The following is a 23,794-nucleotide window of genomic DNA, read 5'->3' as shown; positions in this document are numbered from 1 at the left end:
AAGGGAATTCCAAAAAGACGCATAAGCTATAAAAATGACGAGAAACTAATGTTCTCATTCAACCCCGAAGGGGCCATAGTGTCCAGGGTAATGATCCATCGACATTCAAGCTGCGCCAGCCTGCGCTTTAGATCACCACCCCTGACTCCACCGTGTATGCGATCAATGCCCCAGATTCGGAGCAGATCAGGGTTGCAGGCATGGCACAGCCTGAAGTGGCGGGGAATCATTTTAAGGGACGCTACATCAACAGCAGATACAGCAGCCCTGATGTCCCTCACATGCTCCCTAGTTCTTATACGTAGTTCCCTAGACGTGAGGCCTACGTATATTAGGCCACATGGGCACGTGGCATGTGTATAACCACGTGCCCATGTTATAACCTTTAACATATTTCATTGTTAAACCGCATCTGCCACCTTTCGGCATAAGTTTCAAACTTATCCAGATCCATCTGTAGCAGAATACTATCTTCTCTTGTATTGACTGCTTTACATAGTTTTGTATCATCTGCAAATATCGATATTTTACTGTGTAAACCTTCTACCAGATTGTTAATAAATGTGTTTAAGACAATTGGTCCCAACATGGACCCCTGCGGTACCCTACTGGCCACAGCGACCAAGTTGCAGAATATACCATTTATAACCACCCTCTGCTTTCTATCACTAAGCCAGTTACTTACCCATTTACGCACATTTTCCCCTGACCCAGTATTCTCATTTTGTGTACCAACCTCTTGTGTGGCACAGTATCAAAGGCTTTGGAAAAATCAAGATATACCACGTCCAATGACACACCTTGGTCCAGTCTATAGCTTAACTCTTCATAAAAACTGATTCGATTGGTTTGACAGGAGCGATTCCTCATAAACCCATGCTGATATGGAGTTAAACAGTTCTTCTCATTGAGATAATCCAGAATAACATCCCTCAGAAACCCTTCAACTATTTTACCAACAATAGAGATTAGACTTACTGGCCTATAGTTTCCAGGTTCACTTTTAGAGCCCTTTTTGAATATTGGTACCACATTTGCTATGCGCCAGTCCTGTGGAACAGACCCCGTCACTAGAGTCCCTAAATATAAGAAATAATGGCTGGTCTATTACACTACTTATTTCTCCTAGTACTCGTTGGTGTATGCCATCCGGACCCGGAGCGCTTTACAGTTTGCACACATTATCATTGCTGTCCCCGATGGGGCTCACAATCTAAATTCCCTATCAGTATGTCTTTGTAATGTGGGAGAAAACTGGAGTACCCAGAGGAAACCCACGCAAACACGGAAAGAACATACAATCTCCTTGCAGATGTTGTCCTTGTTGGGATTTGAACCCAGGAATACAGCGCTGCAAGGCTATCCACTGAGCCACCATAGTTCTTGGGTTAGATTGGTGACCCTTAATATAGGGCATTTCACCTAGCATTTAATTTTCCACCGTGAATACCGTGGAGAAGAAGGTGTTTAATATGGTAGCTTTTTCCTCGTCATCTACAACCATTCTTTCCTCACTATTTTTTAAGGGGCCTACACTTTCAGTTATAATTCTTTTACTATTGATATAGTTGAAGAACAGTTTGGGGTTTAGTTTTTCTCTTCTTAGCAATGTGCTTCTCTGTTTCTTTTTTGGCAGCTTTAATTAGTTTTTTAGATAAAGTATTTTTCTCCCTATAGTTGTTTAGAGCTTCAATGGTGCCATCCTGCTTTAGTAGTTTAAATGCTTTCTTTTTCCTGATAATTGCCCCTCTTCTTTGTTTAGCCACATTGGGTTTTTCCTATTTCTAGTCCCTTTTATTCCCACAAGGTATAAACCACTTACAGTGCCTATTTAGGATGTTCTTAAACATTTCCCATTTATTATCTGTATTCTTATTTCTGAGGACAATGTCCCAGTCTACCAGATTAAGGGCATCTCTAAGCTGGTCAAACTTTGCCTTCCTATTTGCCTTCCTAAAGTTCAGTGTTTTCGTGACTCCCTGACAAGACCCCTAGCAAAAGACAAGTGAAACTGTACAATATTGTGGTCGCTATTTCCTAGATGCCCGATGACCTGCAGATTTGCTATTCTGTCATGTCTATTAGATAGTATTAGGTCTAAAAGTGCTGCTCCTCTGGTTGGATTCTGCACCAATTGTGAAAGATAATTTTTCTTGGTTATTAGCAGAAACCTGTTGCCTGTATGGATTTCGCAGGTCTCTGTTTCCCAGTTAATATCCGGGTAGTTAAAGTCCCCCATAACCAGGACCTCATTATGGGTTGCAGCTTCAAGCTTCATCTATCTACCTTAGTAGTAGACTTTCCATGATTTCTGTTATATTTGGGGGTTTATAACAGACCCCAATGAGAATTTTGTTACTATTTTTCCCTCCATGTATTTCGACCCATATGGACTCGACATCCTCATTCCCTTCTCTAATATCATCACTTAACAAGGCACAGTACGTGGCCCAGGCATATTCACCTTCAGAAGTAACCCGGGAAACGGGGCAAGCTAAGGTTACCTTTAGGCCATGTTCACACGATCCTTTTTTTCATGCGGAATTGCCGCGATTTTCCCGCTGCGGGTCTGCAGCTGTTTTCCATGCAGGGTACATTACATTGTACCCTATGGAAAACAGGAACTGCTGTGCCCACAATGCGGAAAATAAAAAAAAAAGCCGCGCTGAATAGCTGCGGGAAAAAAGAAGTACCATGTCACTTCTTTTTTCGGAGCCGCAGCGGTTCTGCACCCATTGACCTCCATTGTGAGGTCAAACCCGCAGTAAAACCCGCAGATGAAAAAAATATCTGCGGGTTTTACTGCGGTTTGTGGTGCAGAACCGCTGCAGCAGGAAGTGCGGGGAAGCGGGCGGAAGTGCGTGGGCGGAGTGTGGCTGCCCCCCCCCGTACTCCGATCCCGCCCCCCCGTGCTCCAATCCCACCGCCCCGTGCTCCGATGTCCCCCCCAGTGCTCCGATGCCCCCCCCGTGCCCTAATCTCCCCCCCTTATATTTACCCGGCGTCCCGGTGTCCGTCCGGCCATCTTCTCCCTGGGCGCCGCCTGGGCGGCCGGCAGATTCGTTCCAAAGTGCATTTTGATCACTGAGATATAATCTATCTCAGTGATCAAAATAAAAAAAAATAGTAAATGACACCCCCCCCCCCCTTTGTCACCCCCATAGGTAGGGACAATAAAAAAAAATTAAGAATTTTTTTTTTCCAATAGGGTTAGGGGTAGGGTTAGGGGTAGGGTTAGGGTTAGGGGTAGGGTTAGGGTATTTTCAGCCATTTTAACCCTAAAAAACTTCCTAGAAAACACACAGACTCTGCATAGAAAACTGCATAAAAAAAAGGATCAAAAAAAGGATCAAAAAACGCATCAAAAAAGGACAAAAAAAGGACCTGCGTTTTCTGCCAAGAGCTGCAGTTTTTTAAAAAACAGTCCTGAAAAAAAAAGGATGGAAATCAGGAACGTGTGAACATACCCTTAGCGTTAGGGACAGGGAAGAAGCCCCTGTCCCGGGTCACCTGACATCGAGTTGTGACACTGGTGTTTCCGATCAGGAACCCGAATGTGCCATATTCATCCCGAATTTATGTTTGGCAATCATTTTCTGAACATATTCGCTCATCTCTACTACCTACCCATAAATTCAGGCTTTAAAAAGAGGTATTCACATCTAGTCTTTCTGACTTCAGCCTAAAGGTACCTTCACACTGAACGATATCACTAGCGATCCGTGACGTTGCAGCGTCCTGGCTAGCGATATCGTTCAGTTTGACACGCAGCAGCGATCAGGATCCTGCTGTGATGTCGTTGGTCACTGCAGAAAGTCCAGAACTTTATTTCGTCGCTGGACTCCCTGCAGACATCGCTGAATCGGTGTGTGTGATGCCGATTCAGTGATGTCTTCACTGGTAACCAGGGTAAACATCGGGTTACTAAGCGCAGGGCTGCGCTTAGTAACCCGATGTTTACCCTGGTTACCATCGTAAAAGTAAAAAAAACAAACACTACATACTTACCTTCAGCTGTCTGTCCCCGGCGCTCTGCTTCTCTGCACTCCTCCTGCATCCTGTGTCAGCGCCGGCCAGCCGGAAAGTACAGTGGTGACGTCACCGCTCTGCTTTCCGGCCGCTGTGCTCACAGTCAGTGCAGGAAAGCAGAGCGCCGGAGACAGACAGCTGAAGGTAAGTATGTAGTGTTTGTTTTTTTTACTTTTACGATGGTAACCAGGGTAAACATCGGGTTACTAAGCGGGGCCCTGTGCTTAGTAACACGATGTTTACCCTGGTTACCCGCATCGTTGGTCGCTGGAGAGCTGTCTGTGTGACAGCTCGCCAGCGACCAAACAGTGACGCTGCAGCGATCGACATCGTTGTCGGTATCGCTGCAGCGTCGCTTAGTGTGAAGGTACCTTAAGAGAGGTATTCACACTAGACACGTAGGTTCCCAACAGTTTTGTGACCGCTTTATCATTGGCCGCTGGGCATGAATATATTTGCCAAATTACAGTATGTACTAAGCATCTTAATGTTTTCAATTTGATGGGAGTAGTAGTCCCATCACCCTATGCCAGTGACTGGAAGTAAACATTTTACTTAATGTCACAGTCGCAGCTCTCTGACCAGCTAATCAGAGGCAGTGTTTGCCACGCTGTCATGTACATGACAGTGTGGCAAATACCGAATGTTCAGCCCCCTATTCAAGTGAAAGGGTTCCATGTTCGGGTACTGCTTTTAACTGTTCGGTCGAACCCCAAATATCCAGGGGTTCGCCCATCATAACTCAGGAGAAATTGCAAAACCAATTTTAAGGTTAATTTTCTCATGTTAACCTTATAAAAAAAAAATTGGGGGTCAAAAAGATTATTTTGATTGGAAAATGCGATTTTTTTTTTGTCGTTGCTCAAGGTTATGAATTTTTATGAAGCACCTGGGGGTTTAAAGTGCTCACTACACATCTAGATAAGTTCCTTGAGAGGACTAGTTTCCAAAATGGGGTCACTTGAGGGAATTTCCACTCTACAGGGGCTCTCCAAATGCGACACAGTGTTTGGTAATGATTCCAGCAAATTTTTTGGATTCAAAAAGTAAAATAGTGCTCCTTTCCTTCCGAGGCCTGCCGTGCGCCCAAACAGTAGTTTTCCTCAACATATGGGCTATCGGGGTGCTCAGGAAAAAATGCACAACAAATTTTGCAGTTCGTTTTCCCCCTTGTGAAAATATAAAAAATGGTGTCTAATGGTGCCCACTTATTCCTGAAAACCTGAAGGGTTAATAAACTTGTTGAATGAGGTTTTGAGAAACCTGAATGGTGCAGTTTTTAGAATGGTGTCACTTTATTTTCTGTCAGATAGGCCCCTCAAAGTTATTTCAAATGTGAGGTGGTCCCTAAAAAAAATGGTTTTGTTAATTTTTTTTAGTAAAAATAATAAAAGTTTCTGCTCAAGATTTAACCCTTTTAACTTCCTAACAAAAAAATTATGTTTCAAAAATTGTGCTGATGTAAAGTAGACATGTGGGAAATGTTATTTATTAACTATTTTGTGTGACATATCTCTCTGTTTTAATGGCATGAAAATTAAAAGTTTGATAACTGCGAAATTTTCAAAATTGTCACTAAATTTCTGATTTTTTTTCAAGATATATGCCACCATGTAGTCTATGTCCGGTTACCCTTGTGAAAATTAAAAAACTGGGGCTAACGTGTGGGGTCTATTTGTCTCCAAGCAGAGAAATCACACGTTACATTCCACACATAACACTGTGTAGAAAAGGCGGCGCGGGGTAATTGTGCCAGTAGTGAGGGGAAATAATGGCGGAAATGTCACTGACTGAGAAGTTTCCATGTAGGGTCTACACTGCGGATATCATTCACTGAGGCCCCTGATCATGTGACCCCTGACTCCTCCCCTCCTGTGACCTCATCACAGGTCCTGTGCGCACAGATTTACCATATATGTGGTGTGCGGCTCTGCAGGTGGAGGTAGGTGCTGGAGATTCCCCATTACTGGGTGCGAGGGACATTAACCCCTTCAACACTGAGACTCTTTTGGGGGTTTTGTTGCCACTTTAAAAGAATCATAACGTTTTTGTTCTGTTTCCTGTAATAGATACATACGACCCAACTATGGAAGACAGGAAGTGAGGAAACGTATTGTTCTCATAGTACAGGGCCCCTTTCTTGGCAACACAGTGTAATGCTCCCATAATGCTCCTTATGCAATATGTATGGTGCCCTCCACACAGTATAATGTTCCCACTGTACCGCCATCACCCCACACAGTATAATGATCCCACATTATCGCCATCCTCCCCCACACAATATAATGTTCCCACAGTACCGTCATCCCCCCCCCACACAGTGTAATATTCCCACAGTACTGCCATCCCCTACACACAGTGTAATGTTCCCACAGACCGCATCCCCCCCACACAGTGTAATGCCCCCATTATGTCCCTGTATTGAGTGACCTGATACAACACACAAGCACAAGGCAGAAGTAACCAATATCATTATTTAGTTCCCTGACGTGACAGAATTGTGATCACTATGGCAACAGTGAATAATGCAAAACAGGGTGATTACGAGGTGAAATATACAATATCATAAATACAATAAATTCTCCGGCTCACTATCACTGTAACAGAAGCCTCTAACCATATGCTACCTTAGCTACTGACAAAGGTGATGGTCCCAAAACATATAGGCATCAATACTGCTTTTCTGCAACACAGGTCATAGTTGAGATCTCTGATTCTCCTGACAAAGTCTATTAAGGCTCGCTGAACTGCCTTCAGTTCAACCTGCACCTGTCCTGACTGTTGTACTATCTCAGACCAACCCCTTTACTGTACGTCAGTGCTGGAAGCAGCGGTCCAGATTACTCGCGCCTCTTGCTCTTCACTGCAGGCGTAGACTCTTGAGCAGAATCTCCTCTCAGATCTTCAGTGTTTGACTAATGGCGGACATCTCTCGTACCTGAAGTAGTGAGGGCTTTGACTCAGCTGTTGCCTGGGGTGGTCTGGACTCCGGGTCTTGACTGGCGCATGTCTGGTTCTCATGACTTGGCTGGCGTAGCCTGGATTCTGGGACTCATCTGGTGCTGCCTGGGTTCAGCTTCTTTGCATGCCACAACCCGCTTCCTCGGGCACTTTACCACGGCCTGGTACCTCGGCCTCAGTTTCTTCCCTGACACACGTCCTGCTCATTCTTTGCTTGCCGTCAAATTTGCTTCTTTTTTGTACTGGCATTTTATATCAAGAAACTGCATCATCAAGGTGTCATCTAGAATCTTCCTTGGCGAAACTCTCCCTCTACCCATTGATTCCTCAGGGTCAAGCCCGGAGGGCAAATTGTCGTCTTTTTGTACAAATGCCGCACATTTCTGAGAATTCCCGCTTCCTATGGCACGCCTTTTTAAAATCCCTTATGCAGTATGTATGACATCATTCACACAGTATAATGTTCAAACAGTGCTGACATCTCACAGAAAAGATATTTCCATGGTCCCGCCACCCACTCTCACAGTATGATGTTCTCATAGTATGACAAATCAACCACACACAGTATAATCTTCTTACAGTACCACCATTCCCTCCACATAGTATAATATTTCCACAGTACCATCATCCCACCACACACAGTATAATGTTCCCATGGCAATGCCATTCCCCCACACACAGTATAATGTTTCCTCAGTACCATCATCACCACACACAGTATAATGTCCTCATAGTACCACAAATCCACGACACACCGTAAAATCTTCTTACAGTACCACCATTCCCTCCACACAGTATAATATTCCCACAATACCACCATTCCACCATGCATAGTATAATGCTCCCACAGTCATTTTTCAAGAAAAGGAAAAAGATATACAGATATATATATGTTGGAGTCATATCTCTAGACTAAGAAGGCATATTGCCTTTGTCAATTTAAGTCTGCAAATAGTTAGACCAAAAGTCTGCATTTTTCACTTACTAATCCCTATCTGACTCATCACCAGAAAATGTTCCCCCTAGTGACCCAGGTAACTCAGAATGAGGTCTCCCACACAGTATGATGGACCCCACAGAACCCAAACAATATGATGGTCCAAACAGCACCTCACAGTATTATGGTCACTACAGCCTGCTACACAATTTAAGGAGCGACACTCAGTATGGAGGGGATTGCAGTACAGTGGGAACATTATACTGTGTATGGGGGGATGATGGTACTTTGGTAGCATTGTACTCTGTGTAGGGGGATAACAGTACTATGGGAACAGTATACTGTGTTGAGGAAAGACGGATATTACTTACTGGTAATGTGTTTTTTCGTAACCCATGACAGCACAACGAGAGAGGGGATCTGCCCTTCAAGGACAGGATACCTTCAAGATAAGAAGGGCTGCTCCTCTCTCCACAACAGTTGGTTTCCTGCCCTTGATGGGAAACCCGCAGTAAGATCGACGGTGAAGATAGAAGATGCCTGTGACAGTCGGGGATTGGTCTGCTGCGGCCATCACCAGGTTTTGGTAGTGCCTCGGAGGTCCTGGTGGGGTGCCCTCCCTGAGTGGGTATGTGTTGGGCAATGGTGCACGGTGCCTCCATGCTATGCTGTCTGGACGCATCAGCGTTCTGGGTGAAGAATAGCAGGCAGGCAGCGCTGCAGCCTCACCTGTAGGGGCTGCAGGACTTCCTCCATCTGCGGTCCCATGTATGAAGGGGGACCGCCGGCAGGCAGATGGTGGCGTCAGGATGGAAGCTCAGCGATAGCCTGAGCAGCTACAGCCACCATGTCAGCTAGAGCAACAGGAGTTACCCCAGCAGCTAGAGAAAAGTCACCCGTCACGTCCTCATGAGGGAAGGAAGCAAGCGCCCCAGCAGACTCGCTGGGCCCGGAGCTGGTCAAGTACCCAGATGTGAGGCTGGCTGGGAATCCCTGGTCCCATTGACATCCTCCCCGGTGAACAAGCATGTACAGTATCTCATTAAAAGAGAGTGGAAAACACCTGATACTAAGGGACAAGGTTTGGCCTCCCTTAAAAGGAAGAACCCCTTTGAAGAGGAAGCATCCTCCCCGTGGGATAAAGCCCCAAAGTTGGACTTGCCAGTATCCAAGATTTCTAGGAGATATTCCCTACCATTTGAGAACTTGGGATCATTAAAAGAGCCATTGGACAGGAAGACTGCCAGCTTCTTTAAGGCGGACTGGAAGTCCTCAGCAGGGACCCTGAGACCGGCCATCGCAGCCACATGCATAACTAGGTCCTTGAAGGTTTGGCTGGACAAATTGGAGAACCAGTTGGAGCAGCAAATACCGAGGGAGACCAACCTGGCGTCAGTCCCAACCATCCCGGCAGACTCGGTGAGATTAGCAGCTAGATCGGCCGTGCTGTCCAATGCAGTAAATGTACAAAAGGAAGAAAAAAGGTACAAAAATGGTGCACTCAACCGGTAGCAATGTAGAAAATAGCTTTATTGGTAACAAAAGAAAGTGCACATACATAACAAGACCATTTAAAAACACTTAAAACAAACACAAGGATTCAAATTACCATATGGCAGCCAAAATATGGCCTATCAAGATAGAAATGTTAACTGATAATGCTCTATAATTAAATAATGGATGAAGGCATATTATACCATGATTAAACCACCCATAAGCTGTTAATATGTAGCTATGACTATTGTTCAGGAATAAAGCATAGACTAAAATTAGTGCAAGTCAGCGGGGTCATAGGCTACTTACAAAATGATTATGAACTCTGAATCCTGATCATTACATGCAATGCCTGTATAACAAGTGTCACCCAGAGGTTGTGGTGATATTGTTAGAGAAATAAGAGGATAATATAAACTCACCAAATATTCAATGTAAGACAGCATGAATGATCCCCCACCATTTGGGGGTAAAGCTTTAATTGGGGATAAAGCTATTTTCTACATTGCTACCGGTTGAGTGCACTATTTTTGTACCTTCTTTTTCTTCCTTTTGTACATTTACTGCTTTTGGGTACAACTGTCGCACCCTGGTGATATTACATTAATTTAATTTAGCGGTGCCCGCTGTCTTTCTTTTCTGAATGCTGTCCAATGCAGGTCACAGAGCGGTCTGCCTAAAATGATGGCGAGGAGACATTCAGGCAAAGATTAAGCTTTGTTTTCTTACCTGTGAAGGAAAATTTCTATTTGGTCCAGCCCTCGACGAGATCCTCGAGAAAGCAGGGTATAGTAAAAAATGTTTCCCTAGAGCACCTTTCCATCCTTTCAGCGGTCCTTTCAAAAGGGTCACTATTCCCACAAGAAACCACTCAGGGACCAGGACAGACCAGAGAGACGGCCTAAAGGAGAAGTTTCTTTTTCCGAAAGCCCTTCTCGGAGACCAAAAAGACATCCCAATGACTCGGTTTCCCTGGTGGAGGGAAGGCTTTCTCTCTTCCTCCTGGCCTGGGAGAAAATTTCTTCCAGTGCCTGCATCCTTCACATCGTAGGATCAGGCCTGAATTTAAAATTAGAAAACAAGCACACGACAAGAATATGCATAGCAAAATAATATAATCAAAAAGATATTAATGAAAATGCCATGCCATAGGGACTAATATCTATATATATATTAAAGGGTAAATCGCTACCAACTACAGACCAACCAAAATATGGATCAACAGAGACCCCAAAAACGATCAGAAACCCAATATAACTATATAAATATCAACTTTATTGTATAAAAGAAAAAATGTATACATATAAACAACAGAACAGATGTGGCTCAGCACCACAGGGTGCACAGGGACACCACTGAAAAGAGCATAAACAGAGCGCACGGAGCCGGGGTCAAAGTCCACTCATAACCAATACCAGGTGGATTGAGAAATCATTACCACTATGTTATAAAATATAAGTACATATTGATATTTAGTATCAACGTACATGGATACTAAAAAGAGCCCAATATTGTAAGTATCATGATTATACCTTACCTAAAGAACAGGGCAAAAGAGTGGACCAGATCCAGGGTCCGTGCGCCCTCCCCAACGCACGTTTCGGCGATAAACCTTGTCCCCCTGAGGAAGGTTGGTCTGAATTTAAAATTCTACACTCCACCCTATGAGAGATATTTGGAGACTCCTGAACAACCATCTTCGCACAAACAACTAGAGCTGGTAATAGAGGTCCTGTCTCTCAGCGAGAAGAATATACTGGAAGAAATTCACCTAGGGGAAAGAAAGAAGGGGTTCTACCCCCTATTTCTGATTAAAAGAACAGATGCATCTCTGAGGACCATTATAAATTTAAAGGCATTAAACAAGTTCTTAGTAGTCCCATCATTCAAGATGATGATGTTGGTGAGAATAGCAGTGAAGGTCCTGTTTCCAGGCTGTTACATGGCAGTTCTGGACCACAAGGATGCCTATTATCATGTACCTATTTACAAACAACATCGCAGATTCCTCAGAGTGGCAGAACAGATTCAGTCACAAATCAGACACTTCCAGTACAGGGCTCTTTCCTTTGGGCTCGTCCCCCATATACACTGCTCCAAAAAATAAAGAGAACACTAAAATCCCACATCTTAGATATTGCTGAATGAAATATTCCGGTTGTAAATCTTTACTACATAGTGGAATGTGTTGAGAACAATAAAACCTAAAAATGATCAACGCAAATCACAACTAATATCCCACGGAGGTCTGGAGTTGGAATGATAATCAAAATAAAAGTGGAAAATGAAGTTACAGGGTGATCCAACTTCAGTGGAAATGCCTCAAGACAAGGAAATGATGCTCAGTAGTGTGTGTGTGGCCTCCACATGCCTGTATGATCTCTTTACAACGCCTGGGCATGCTCTTGATGAGGCAGGGATGGTCTCCTGAGGGATCTCCTCCCAGACCTGGACTAAAGCATCCGCCAACTCCTGGACAGTCTGTGGTGCAACTTGGCGCTGGTGGTTGGTGCGAGACTTGATGTCCCAGATGTATTCACTCAGATTCAGGTCTGGGGAATGGGTGGGCCAGTCCATAGTTTCAATGGCCATGGGTGGGCCAGTCCAATAGTTTCCACATGAAGTCTGGCATTGTCCGGCATTAGGAGGAACCCAGGGCCAACCGCACCAACATATGGTCTCACAAGGGGTCTGAGGATCTCATCTCGGTACCTAATGGCAGTCAGGCTAGAACATGGAGGGCTGTACGGCCCTCCAAAGAAATGCCACCCCACACCATTACTGACCCACAGCCAAACCAGTCATGCTGAAGGATGTTGCAGGCAGCAGATCACTCTCCACGGCATCTCCAGACTCTGTGACATCTGTCACATGTGCTCAGTGTGAATCTGCTTTTATCTGTGAAGAACAAAGGGTGCCAGTGGCGAATTTGCCAATCCTGGTGTTCTGTGGCAAATGCTAAGTGTCCTGCACGGTGTTGGGCTGTGAGCACAACCCCATCTGTGGACATCGGGCACTCAGACCATCCTCATGGAGTCGGTTTCTAACCGTTTGTGCAGACACATGCACATTTGTGGCCTGCTGGAGGTCATTTTGCAGGGCTCTGGCAGTGCTCCTCCTGTTCCTCCTTGCACAAAGACTGAGGTAGTGGTTATACTGCTGCTGGGTTGTTGCCCACCTATGGCCCCCTCCAGGTCTCTTGGTGTACTGGCCTGTCTCCTGGCAGCACCTCCAGCCTCTGGACACTACGCTGACAGATACAGCAACCCTTCTTGCCACAGCTCGCATTGATATGCCATCCTGGATGAGCTGCTCTACCTGAGCCACTTGTGTGGGTTGTAGAGTCCATCTCATGCTACCACGAGTGTGAAAGCACAACCAACATTCAAAAGTGACCAAAATATCAGCCAAAAAGCGTTGGTACTGAGATGTGGTCTGTGGTCCCCACCTGCAGAGTCACTCTTTTATTGAGTGTGTCTTGATAATTGCCAATAATTTCCATCTGTTGTCTGTTCCATTTGCACAAGAGCATGTGAAATTGATTGTCAAACAGTGTTGCTTCCTAAGTGGACAGATTGACTTCACATAAGTTTGATTTACTTGGAGTTATATTCTGTTGTTTAAGTGTTCCCTTTATTTTTTTGACCAGTGTATTTACGAAACTAATTTTGGAACTGAAATGGAAAGAAACCTCAAAAGCCTTATCTCATCAGCTGTAGCAGGTTCAAGAATGTCTTTCAGAAGAGCAACGTCATTGTTGGGATCTCTAACCGCTTGTATATTGGCTGTCAAATGGGCCCAGTACCACACGCGAAGTCTTCAGTGGTGTGTCTTGGAGAATGAGACAGTCTTGCGGGGGGGTTGAAAGACAAGCCAAACCTTCTAGTGATTCCCTCCCTCCGCTGGTGGCTAGAGATCGAGTCAACACCCAGGGGAGTTTTCTGGGTGAACGAGATATCCAGAGTAGTCTCGACGGGTTTCAGTCACTGGGGAGCCCACCTAGATGTCCACTGGCTACAAGAGGCCTGGTCGCAGGAGGAGAGGTTACTCTTATCGAACAACTGGGAGCTTCTCACAGTGGAAAAGGCATTAAAGGACTGTTACCTTTTCTGCAGGGCCACCATGTGAGAATGCTCTCCGACAACCGGACTACAGTAGCCTATATAAATCACCAGGGGGGCACTTGTTCCTGGTTGTTAATGTCAGTTGCAGAGTTGGTGTTTCTACTGGCAGAAAAACATCTCTCATTATCGGCCCCTCATATCAGAGGTTCAGAGAATGTCAAGGCCGACCTCCTAAGCCAAGGTCAGCTAAGTCAGGGAGAATAGTCCCAGAAGGATACAGTGTTCAATCAGATGTAGACATGTGGGGTCTGCCCCAGATAGATCTTTTCACCTCACAGGACAACAGGAAGGTCTGGAAGTTCTGTTCTCTGAGTCCAGCAGACAACACTTACATAATAGATGCCTTCAGGATGGAATGGACGTCCAGTCTACTCTATGCCTTCCCCCGGTGTGCCTCATCCCGGCAGTCTTGAGGAAAATCGGAAAAGACAGCCAGAATTATCCTGATAGCCCCGTTTTGGCCACAGAGAGACCTTGGTTTTAATGGCTATAGATGTCAGTTTTGGATTCATCGGTCCTTCCGGAGGACCAGGATCTTCTATTCCAGGGGCCGTTTCTACATCCTCAGATGTCTGGGCTGCATTTAACAGCGTGTAATTTGAGAGGTCAGTTTTAGAAAGAAAAGGGTTCTTGGCTAGGTTAGTTCCTACCCTGCTTTATAGCAGGAAGCCGGTGAACACTAAGATCTACAAGAGGACCTGGAGAAAGTTCCTATCCTTTTTGGGGGTGCAACGAGAAGGAGAAGTCCCGTTCTGGAGGTCCTCCAGAAGGGGCTAGAGCTTGGCCTTTCTGTTAGCACCCTTAAATTGCAGGTCTCGGTCCTAGGGGCTATTTATAATTCTGACCTAACGGGTAATAGATGAGTTTCCCGATTTAATAAGGCCTGTGGTAGAGCCAGGTCGGTTCCGTCCTGTAGAACCCCTCCATGGGATCTGAATTTAGTATTAATCGCATTAACGGAGAGCCCCTTTGAGCCATAGTCTCTATCTCAAAGAAAGTAATCTGTTTAAAAACAACTCTTCTGATGACACTTACATTAGCCCGCACAATAAGTTACATACAATTTTTGTCAGCAGACCCTCCTTACACTCAGGTCATGGAAGATAGGGTGGTTTTAAGGTTAGACCCAGCTCACTTCAATAAGGTGGTTACAAAATTCCACAGGGATCATAGAATCATGGAATGGTAGAGTTGAAAGGGACTTCCTGGGTCATCTGGTCCAACCCCCTGCTCAAAGCAGGATTCACTAAATCATCCCAGACAGATGTCTGTCCAGCCTCTATTTGAAGACTTCCATTGAAAGAGAACTCACCACCTCTCGTGTCAGCCTGTTCAACTCATTGATCACCCTAACTGTCAAAAGTTTTTTTCTAGTATCTAATCTGTCTCTCCTCCCATTCAGTTTCATCACATTGCTTTTAGTCTTTCCTTGTGCAAATGAGAATAAAGATAATCCTTCTACAATGTGACAGCCCTTGAGAGATTTGTAGATAGCTTTGAAGTCTCCTCTGTGTTCTTTTTGCCAAACTAAACATTCTCAAATCCTGTAAACATTCCTCATAGGACATGGTTTGCAGACCAGTCACCATTCTGGTCACTCTCCTCTGAACTTGCTCCAGTTTGTTGATGTCTTTTTTAAAATGTGGTGCCCAAAACTGGACACAGTATTCAAGATGAGGTATGACCAAAGAGGAGTAGAGGGCAATAATGACTTCAGGTGATCCAGACTGTATGCTTCTGTTAATACATCCCAGAATTGTATTTGCCTTTTTGGATGCTGCATCACACTGGTGACTCATGTTCAGTCTGTGATCTATTAGTGTACCCAAGTCTTTTTCACATGTGCTGTTGCTTAGCCCTATTCCTCCCATTCTGTATATGCTTTTTTCATTTTTATTGCCCAGATGTAGTACTTTGCATTTTTCTCTATTAAAAACCATTCTGTTAATTGCTGTCCACTGCTCCAGTTTATTTATGTCTTTTTGAATTTTCTGTCTCCTCTAGTATTAGCTATCCCTCCTAGCTTTGTGTCATCAGCAAATTTAATCTATTTACCCTCAATTCCTTCATCTAAATCATTGATACAGATGTTGAACAATACAGGGCCCAGGACAAAGCCATGTGGTACCCCACTTGAAACATTCTTCCAACTGGATGTGCAGCCATTTACGACCACTTTTTGGGTCCGATTACTAAGGCTGGTTTCACATTTGCGTTCAGGAGGGCTGCGGATGGCTGTGTACTTCCTCCCTTCTTCCTTCCTGAAGCTCCGCCTACTTCTGTATGCGTCCTGCGTTTCCCTGTGTACCTATCTTTAACATTGGGTACGCAGGGATATGCGTTGTATGCGGATGCGTTAATATGTGGCGATTTGACGTGTGCGGCGAGCGCCCGGAAATGCAAAATTTAGCATTTTTGGCCAGTCGCCACACACGTGAAAGCACAGCATTCGGACGCATCCGCATACAACGCATGTCGCTGCGTATCCAATGTTAAAGATAGGTATACAGGATGCATAAAGAAGTAGGTGGAGCATAAGCAGAGCTTCAGGGAGGAAGAAGGGAGGAAGTACGCAGCCATCCGCAGCCCTCCTGAACGCAAATGTGAACCTAGCCTAAGCCACTTATGAATCCACCTAACAGTTGCCTTGTCCATTCCATACTTAGTCATTTTTCAATAAGGATTGTGTGAGATACTTTTTCAAATGCTTTGCTGAAGTCAAGATATACTATATCTACAGCATTTCCCTGATCCACCCAGTCAGTAATTCTGTCATAGAAGGAAATTAAGTTAGTCTGACATGACTTATTAGTTACAAACCCATGCTGACTCCGTTTAATCACTTCATTCTTATCCAAGTACTTGCATACATGTTGTTTAATAATTTGTTCAAAGATCTTTCCTAGTATAGACGTCAGACTCACCGGCCTATAGTTCCCTGGGTCCACCTTCTTCCCCTTTTTGAACATAGGAACAACATTTGCTCTTCTCCAGTCTTCTGTTCGCCAAGAATTTTCAAAGATTATGGAGAGTGGTTCAAAAATTTATTCTGCTATCTCCTTCTGTACTCTGGGGTATAATTCATCTGGACCTGAAGACTTAGATTCAATTATGCTAGCTAAGTGTTTCCTCACTATCTTTCTGTTTGTAAATATCCTGGATTCTTCTATTCCTTTAAAAGGACAGTGAAGATCAGTTATTGTTACATTTTCTTTCTGAGAGAAAACAGATGCAAAATAGGAATTTAAAAGTTCAGTCTTCTCAACATCCTTTCTTACAATTTCATTATTTTCATCCTGTAAAAATCCTATAGCATCTTTGACTTTTACTTTTGTCATATCCCAAAAATACTTTTTTATTGCTTTTGACGGCTCTTGCAAGCCTTAATTCATTGTCAACTTTAGAGAATATGATTCGTGCCCTGCAGGTTCTGCAGGCAGTATTATATTCTTCTTTAGATATGCCTCCCTCTTTCCATATTTCCTCTTAGGAAATAGTATTGCCATCTTTTTGTTCTAATCCCAGCACCCATTCCTGAAGGTCTGAAATCCCTTTCTACAAGAGCCGTGGCGACATCCTAGGAGGAGAAAGCAGATGTCTCCCTCGACCAGATTTGTAAGGCGGCCACTTGGTCCTCTCCATCCACGTTCTTTAAACACTATAGGCTGGATCTGTCTGCCTCCTCTGACTTCACATTCAGGAGAAGGGTTTTTACAGGCTGTGGTCCCTCCCTAAGAATATAAGTCTCTGAAATTCTCTTGTGGTGATGTCAAGGGTGACTGAAAAACACGGATATTACTTAACGGTAATGGTTTTTTTCATAACCCATGATGGCTCCCTTATATTCACTCCCTTTCTAATCACTCTTTTAGGTTTAATGGATATTTGTTTTGGTTCATGCACTCATTTGGGTGTTGGTAGTCAAGAATGAATAGGATTACGAGTATATGATTTATGTGTACACTAACCTGGGAGTTTCCTCTTATGCTCTGTAAACCAACTGATGCGGAGAGAGGAGCCACCCTTTTTATCTTGACGGTTTCCTGTCCTTGAAGGGCGGATCCCCTCTCTCATTGAGCAGTCATGGGTTACGAAAAAACACATTACCAGTAAGAAATATCTGTCTTTCTTCCACACAGTATACTGTCCCCATAGTACCGTTATCCCCCTACACAGAGTACAATGCCACCAAAGTACCATCATCCCCCCCATACACAGTATAATGTTCCCATAATACCGCAATCCACTTCATCCTGAGTGGTGGTCCTTAAATTGTGTAGCAGGCTGTGGTGACCATAATACTGTGTGAGGTGCTGTTTGGACCATCGTATTGTGTGGGTTCTGTGGGGTCCATCATACTGTGTGGGAGACCTCATTCTGAGTTACTTGGGTCACTAGGGGGAATATTTTCTGATGATGAGTCAGATAGGGATTAGTAAGTGAGAAATGCAGACTTTTGGTCTATTTGCAGACTTAAAATGACAAAGGCAATATGCCTTCTGAGCCTAGAAATATGACTCTGACAAATATATCTGATACTAGATTGTAGCCCGATTCTAACGCATCGGGTATTCTAGAATATGCATGTCCCTGTAATATATGGACAATGATGATTCCAGAATTCGCGGCAGACTGTGTCCGTCGCTGATTGATCGAGGCAACCTTTATGACATCTACGTCGATACTGTGCCCGTCGCTGAATCAGAAACGTGAGATGTCTACGTCCTTTATGACATCATCGTCGCTGTGCCCGTTGCTGATTGGTCGAGGCAACCTTTATGACATCATCGCCGCCATGGCAACCATTATGACATCATCCTCGCTGTGCCTGTTGCTGATTGGTCGAGGCAACCTTTATGACATCATTGCCGCCATGGCAACCATTATGACATCATCGTCACTGTGCCCGTTGCTGATTGGTCGAGGCCTGGCGGCCTCGACCAATCAGACGCGGGATTTCTACGTCCTTTATGACATCATCGTCGCTGTGCCCGTTGCTGATTGGTCGAGGCCTAGCGGCCTCGACCAATCAGAGACGCAAGATTTCTACGTTGATGCTGTGCCGGTCTCTGATTGGTCGAGGCCTGGCGGCCTCGACCAATCAGAGAGCTAGGATTTCCAGGACAGACAGACAGACAGACAGACAAACAGACGGAAAAACCCTTAGACAATTATATATATAGATATCTTTTTCCTTTAAGTTCGGGGGCCCAATTATAGCTATTGCTGTGATTTCTATCTACTCCACTGTGTATAGGATAGTAGAGTATAATAAAGTTGTTATGGACGAGACTTAACTAACATTGTACAGTGACTCTGTTTTCCCTATAGTTACGGATATTTCTTTTTGCCAAAACTGTGATTTTTTTTTTTCACTTTAAACCTTTTTTAATCTTTTTTTAAACAACTCTGATTAGTGTGATCATACAACATACAAGCCTCTGATGGCTCGGGTGATGCACTGTACTACTGTAGAGCCGTGTACCATCACTGCCTGTCAGTGTAATACTAATGGCCCCATACACATGAGATAAGTGTTGGCTGAATGGTTATTTGGCAGATGGCTATCTCTCCTGACTCCCCCATACACACAAATATTCCAGCTTTCCTGTGGTCTGTATGAGAGAGTTGCCCCCAGACTCCTCTAGCGGAGGATTGTCTACAAGAAGAACAAACAGCCTAGCCTCTGAAATTCAGGATGCCAGATCCTTCTCTGCCATGACATCATCTGTCGGGAGGCACCCAAATACATTATATAGTCGCCCAAACCCCCCAAAATCAGTGCTTTCATGTATTTTACTCTAATGTGTATGGGGGCAATAGAAGGTAACTTATTAGATGCTGCCTCTGGCCCGGCCTAATAGACCTTCGTACATTGCAGGCCCAGACACCATTATTAGGCATATAAGTATCGTAACTGGGCTGCCCCATACTATTGAGTACTTGGGGTAGGAGGGGCATTTAGCCGAACTCTGTAACACCTTCTTAATTGCCATGTTTGCTTTTGACAACAGGGAGTGGTTTAAATATTCAGTTTGTCTGATTATTCTCTTTATAAGTATACTAGCTGAAGAGCCCGGCGTTGCCTGGGCATAGTAAATATCTGTGGTTAGTTATAGCACCTCACTTCTCTTATTTTCCCATCACGCCTCTCATTTTCCCAATCACATCTTTAATTTTCCACCTCACATCTCTCATTTTCTCCCTCACACCTCTCATTTTCTCCCTCACTCCTCTCATTCCCCCGTAACACTTGTCATTTCGACCTCACATCTGTCATTTTCCGATCACTCCACTATTTTCCCTCACTCCTCTCATTTTGCACTCACACCTTTTCATTTTCACCTCACACCTCTCATTTTCACCTCAGTATATACATGTTTGTCATCTCCCTTATATATAGTATACACCTGTATGTCATCTCCTGTATATAGTATATACCTGTATGTCATCTCCCCTGTATATAGTATATACCTGCTGTGTGTCATCTCCCCTGTATATTGTATATACCTGTATGTCATCTCCTCCTATATATAGTATATACCTGTATGTCATCTCCTCCTATATATAGTATATACCTGTATGTCATCTCCTCCTATATATAGTATATACCTGTATGTCATCTCCTTCTATATATAGTATATACCTGTATGTCATCTCCTCCTGTATATAGTATATACCTGTGTGTCATCTCCCCTGTATATAGTATATATCTGTGTGTCATCTCCTCCTGTATATAGTATATACCTGTATGTCATCTTCTATATATAGCATATACCTGTGTGTCATCTCCTCCTGTATATAGTATATACCTGTAGGTAATCTGCTCCTGTATATAGTATATACCTGTATGTCATCTCCTCCTATATATAGTATATACCTGTATGTCATCTCCTCCTATATATAGTATATACCTGTATGTCATCTCCTTCTATATATAGTATATACCTGTATGTCATCTCCTCCTGTATATAGTATATACCTGTGTGTCATCTCCCCTGTATATAGTATATATCTGTGTGTCATCTCCTCCTGTATATAGTATATACCTGTATGTCATCTTCTATATATAGCATATACCTGTGTGTCATCTCCTCCTGTATATAGTATATACCTGTAGGTAATCTGCTCCTGTATATAGTATATACCTGTGTGTCATCTCCTCCTGTATATAGTATATACCTGTATGTCATCTCCTCCTGTATATAGTATGTACCTGTATGTCATCTCCTCCTCTATATAGTATATACCTGTGTGTCATCTCTCCTGTATATAGTATATATCTGTGTGTCATCTCCCCTGTATATAGTATATACCTGTGTGATCTCCTGTATTAGACCTCGTTCACACGTTATTTGCTCAGTATTTTTACCTCAGTATTTGTAAGATAAATTGGCAGCCTGATAAATCCCCAGCCAACAGGAAGCCCTCCCCCTGGCAGTATATATTAGCTCACACATACACATAATAGGCAGGTCATGTGACTGACAGCTGCCGTATTTCCTATATGGTACATTTGTTGCTCTTGTAGTTTGTCTGCTTATTAATCAGATTTTTATTTTTGAAGGATAATACCAGACTTGTGTGTGTTTTAGGGCGAGTTTCATGTGTCAAGTTGTGTGTGTTGAGTTGCATGTGGCTACATGCATGTAGTGACTTTTGTGAGAGGAGTTTTGTGTGGCGACATGCGTGTAGCAACTTTTTGTGTGTCGAGTTGCATGTGACAGGTTGTGTGCAGCAAGTTTTGCGCATGGCGAGTTTTGCGCGTGGCGAGTTTTATGTGTGGTGCCTTTTGAGTATGTGCAAGTTTTGTGGGAGGCAACTTTTGCATGTGTTGCAAATTTTGTGCATGTGGCAATTTTTCCGCGTGTGCAAGTTTTGCATGTGGCGAGTTTTCCATGAGGTGAGTTTTGCACTTGTGGCGAGTTTTGCGTGAGCCTAATTTTTGCATGTGGCGAGTTTTGCGCGTGGCGAGTTTTGAGCGGCGACTTTTGTGTTTCGACTTTTATGTGGCGAGGTTGGTGTATGTGTGGTGAAATGTGTGCTGAGGGTGGTATATGTGTTCAAGCACGTGGTAGTGTGTGGCGCATTTTGTGTGTGTGTTCATATCCCCGTGTGTGGTGAGTATCCCATTCCGGGGCCCCACCTTAGCAACTGTACGGTATATACTCTTTGGCGCCATCGCTCTCATTCTTTAAGTCCCCCTTGTTCACATCTGGCAGCTGTCAATTTGCCTCCAACACTTTTCCTTTCACTTTTCCCCATTATGTAGATAGGGGAAAAATAGTTTGGTGAATTGGAAAGCGCGGAGTTAAAATTTCACCTCACAACATAGCCTATGACGCTCTCAGGGTCCAGACGTGTGACTGTGCAAAATTTTGTGGCTGTAGCTGCGACGCCTCCAACACTTTTCATTTCACTTTTTCCCCATTATGTAGATAGGGGCAAAATTGTTTGGTGAATTGGAAAGCTCGGGGTTAAAATTTCACCTCACAACGTAGCCTATGACGCTCTCAGGGTCCAGACGTGTGACTGTGCAAAATTTTGTTGCTGTAGCTGTGACGCCTCCAATACTTTTCCTTTCACTTTTTTCCCCATTATGTAGATAGGGGCAAAATTGTTTGGCGAATTGGAACGCGCGGGGTTAAAATTTCGCCTCACAATATAGCCTATGACGCTCTCGGGGTCCAGACGTGTGACTGTGCAAAATTTTGTGGCTGTAGCTGCGACGGTGCAGATGCCAATCCTGGACATACATATACACACACACACATTCAGCTTTATATAGTAGATTTTTGAGTAAAATGTAAATTGTTCTTTTATTCTATAAACTACTGATAACATGTCTCCGAAGTTCCAAGCAACAAATTTTGCATTTATTTTCTGAAAATGAGAAATGATTAAAATAACAAAAAAATGCATTGCAATTTACATTTTACTCAAAAATATACCCATAAAAAGAAAAATCAGACAAACTGAAACTTTTGAAGTGGTCTGTAAATTTTTCCCAGAGCTGTATGTTCTGATGCCCAAAAGAGTTTTAAAAAAATGTAAGACAAATGTTAAACTTTTTTTTATATTATTCCCTTTTTCTATTTTAATATCTACTTTTTTCTGGTGTTTTTCCTGTAATATAGAAAAGCCTAAGGCCAGAAATAAACCCCATAAAACACTGTACATGGAGACTTTGGGATCAGATCATTTCTGTCCACGGTGTTTCTGCAAATAAAAAAACTTTTATAAAAGCCTCAAACTTCTGTGTGTGAATCAGACCTGAGATCTCATGTGATAGAAGATTACAGTGCGGGGAAGACGGGAAACCTTCATATAGACGGCCGGTGGTGATGGAGTCAGTGACGGACTCTGGCCAAATATGTTCCTAGAGCCATAGTAGAAGATGAAGATGTCGTCCTCATCATGAAGTAGTTATTTCTCCTGTCACGTGTAATGAATATCTCCTGCAGTATTGCTAATGTCGGTAAATGAGACGAGAATTAGCATTATGGAAGACGAGTCTACGAGAAACGTATTAAGCTGCCGACTCCGAGGAAGAAACTGCTTGTCTGTGGCTTAAAATATAAAGGTTTTATTAGTAGATGTAAAGAAGAAAACTAAATACTGTAAAATAATAAACCTCATATGTTTCCCTTATTATCTCCAGTAATTGTATAATTACACAGGATTTTTATGATATTACATCGGCTCATCTTCTTCTCATTCAGGTCTCTACAATATCGGATCCTCTCAGTGAAGATCTTTTATATAAGATAATTTTCCTGTTTTATCCATCAAAGATGGATATGGACAGGGACAAGATGGCGGCGAGGATAATACACCTCACCCTAGAGATCCTCTTCCGGCTTACTGGAGAGGTGAGAGATTCTGATGACGTCACATTACATCATTCTTATCTATGGGAATAACAGATGGACAGAACGGGAGAGGTGAGGACTCTGGAAATGTCTGTAGTGAGATTTATTAATGTGTCTCTCCATAACTAGGATTACACAGTAGTGAAGAAGACCTCTAGTGAGCGCTGTCAGGACCCTGTGTCTGAGGGATGGGGAAGACCCCAGAGCCCAATCACTGGGCCTCCATCTCAACCCCTGATACATGAGGACATGAATGACCAGAAGATCCTAGAACTCACCTACAAGATGATTGAGCTGCTGACTGGCGAGGTGACACTGCTGGGAATGCTGGGACATTATACAATAATGCTATAAAGGGATGGAGGGATGATGGTATC

At 43.7% G+C, this 23,794-nt stretch overlaps 1 protein-coding gene across 2 annotated transcripts in view; it reads left to right on the top strand.

The window, feature by feature from the left end:
• The first annotated feature begins 5,920 nt into the window (after window positions 1-5,920).
• Window positions 5,921-23,794, top strand: part of LOC138663618 (oocyte zinc finger protein XlCOF22-like) — a 30,680-nt gene continuing 12,806 nt past the window's right edge. Inside the window, exons 1-3 of one of the 2 annotated variants that reach the window (XM_069749890.1) lie at window positions 5,921-5,971; window positions 23,268-23,417; window positions 23,547-23,726. In XM_069749890.1, coding sequence (XP_069605991.1) covers window positions 5,945-5,971; window positions 23,268-23,417; window positions 23,547-23,726 — 357 coding nt within the window. In that variant the 5' untranslated portion in view covers window positions 5,921-5,944. The remainder of the gene's footprint in view (window positions 5,972-23,267; window positions 23,418-23,546; window positions 23,727-23,794) is intronic. The other variant, XM_069749891.1, reaches the window with a different exon arrangement.

This window comes from Ranitomeya imitator, chromosome 2 (assembly GCF_032444005.1).
Source record: "Ranitomeya imitator isolate aRanImi1 chromosome 2, aRanImi1.pri, whole genome shotgun sequence".
NCBI lineage: Eukaryota > Metazoa > Chordata > Amphibia > Anura > Dendrobatidae > Ranitomeya > Ranitomeya imitator.
This window is presented reverse-complemented; position numbering and strand designations above follow the sequence as displayed.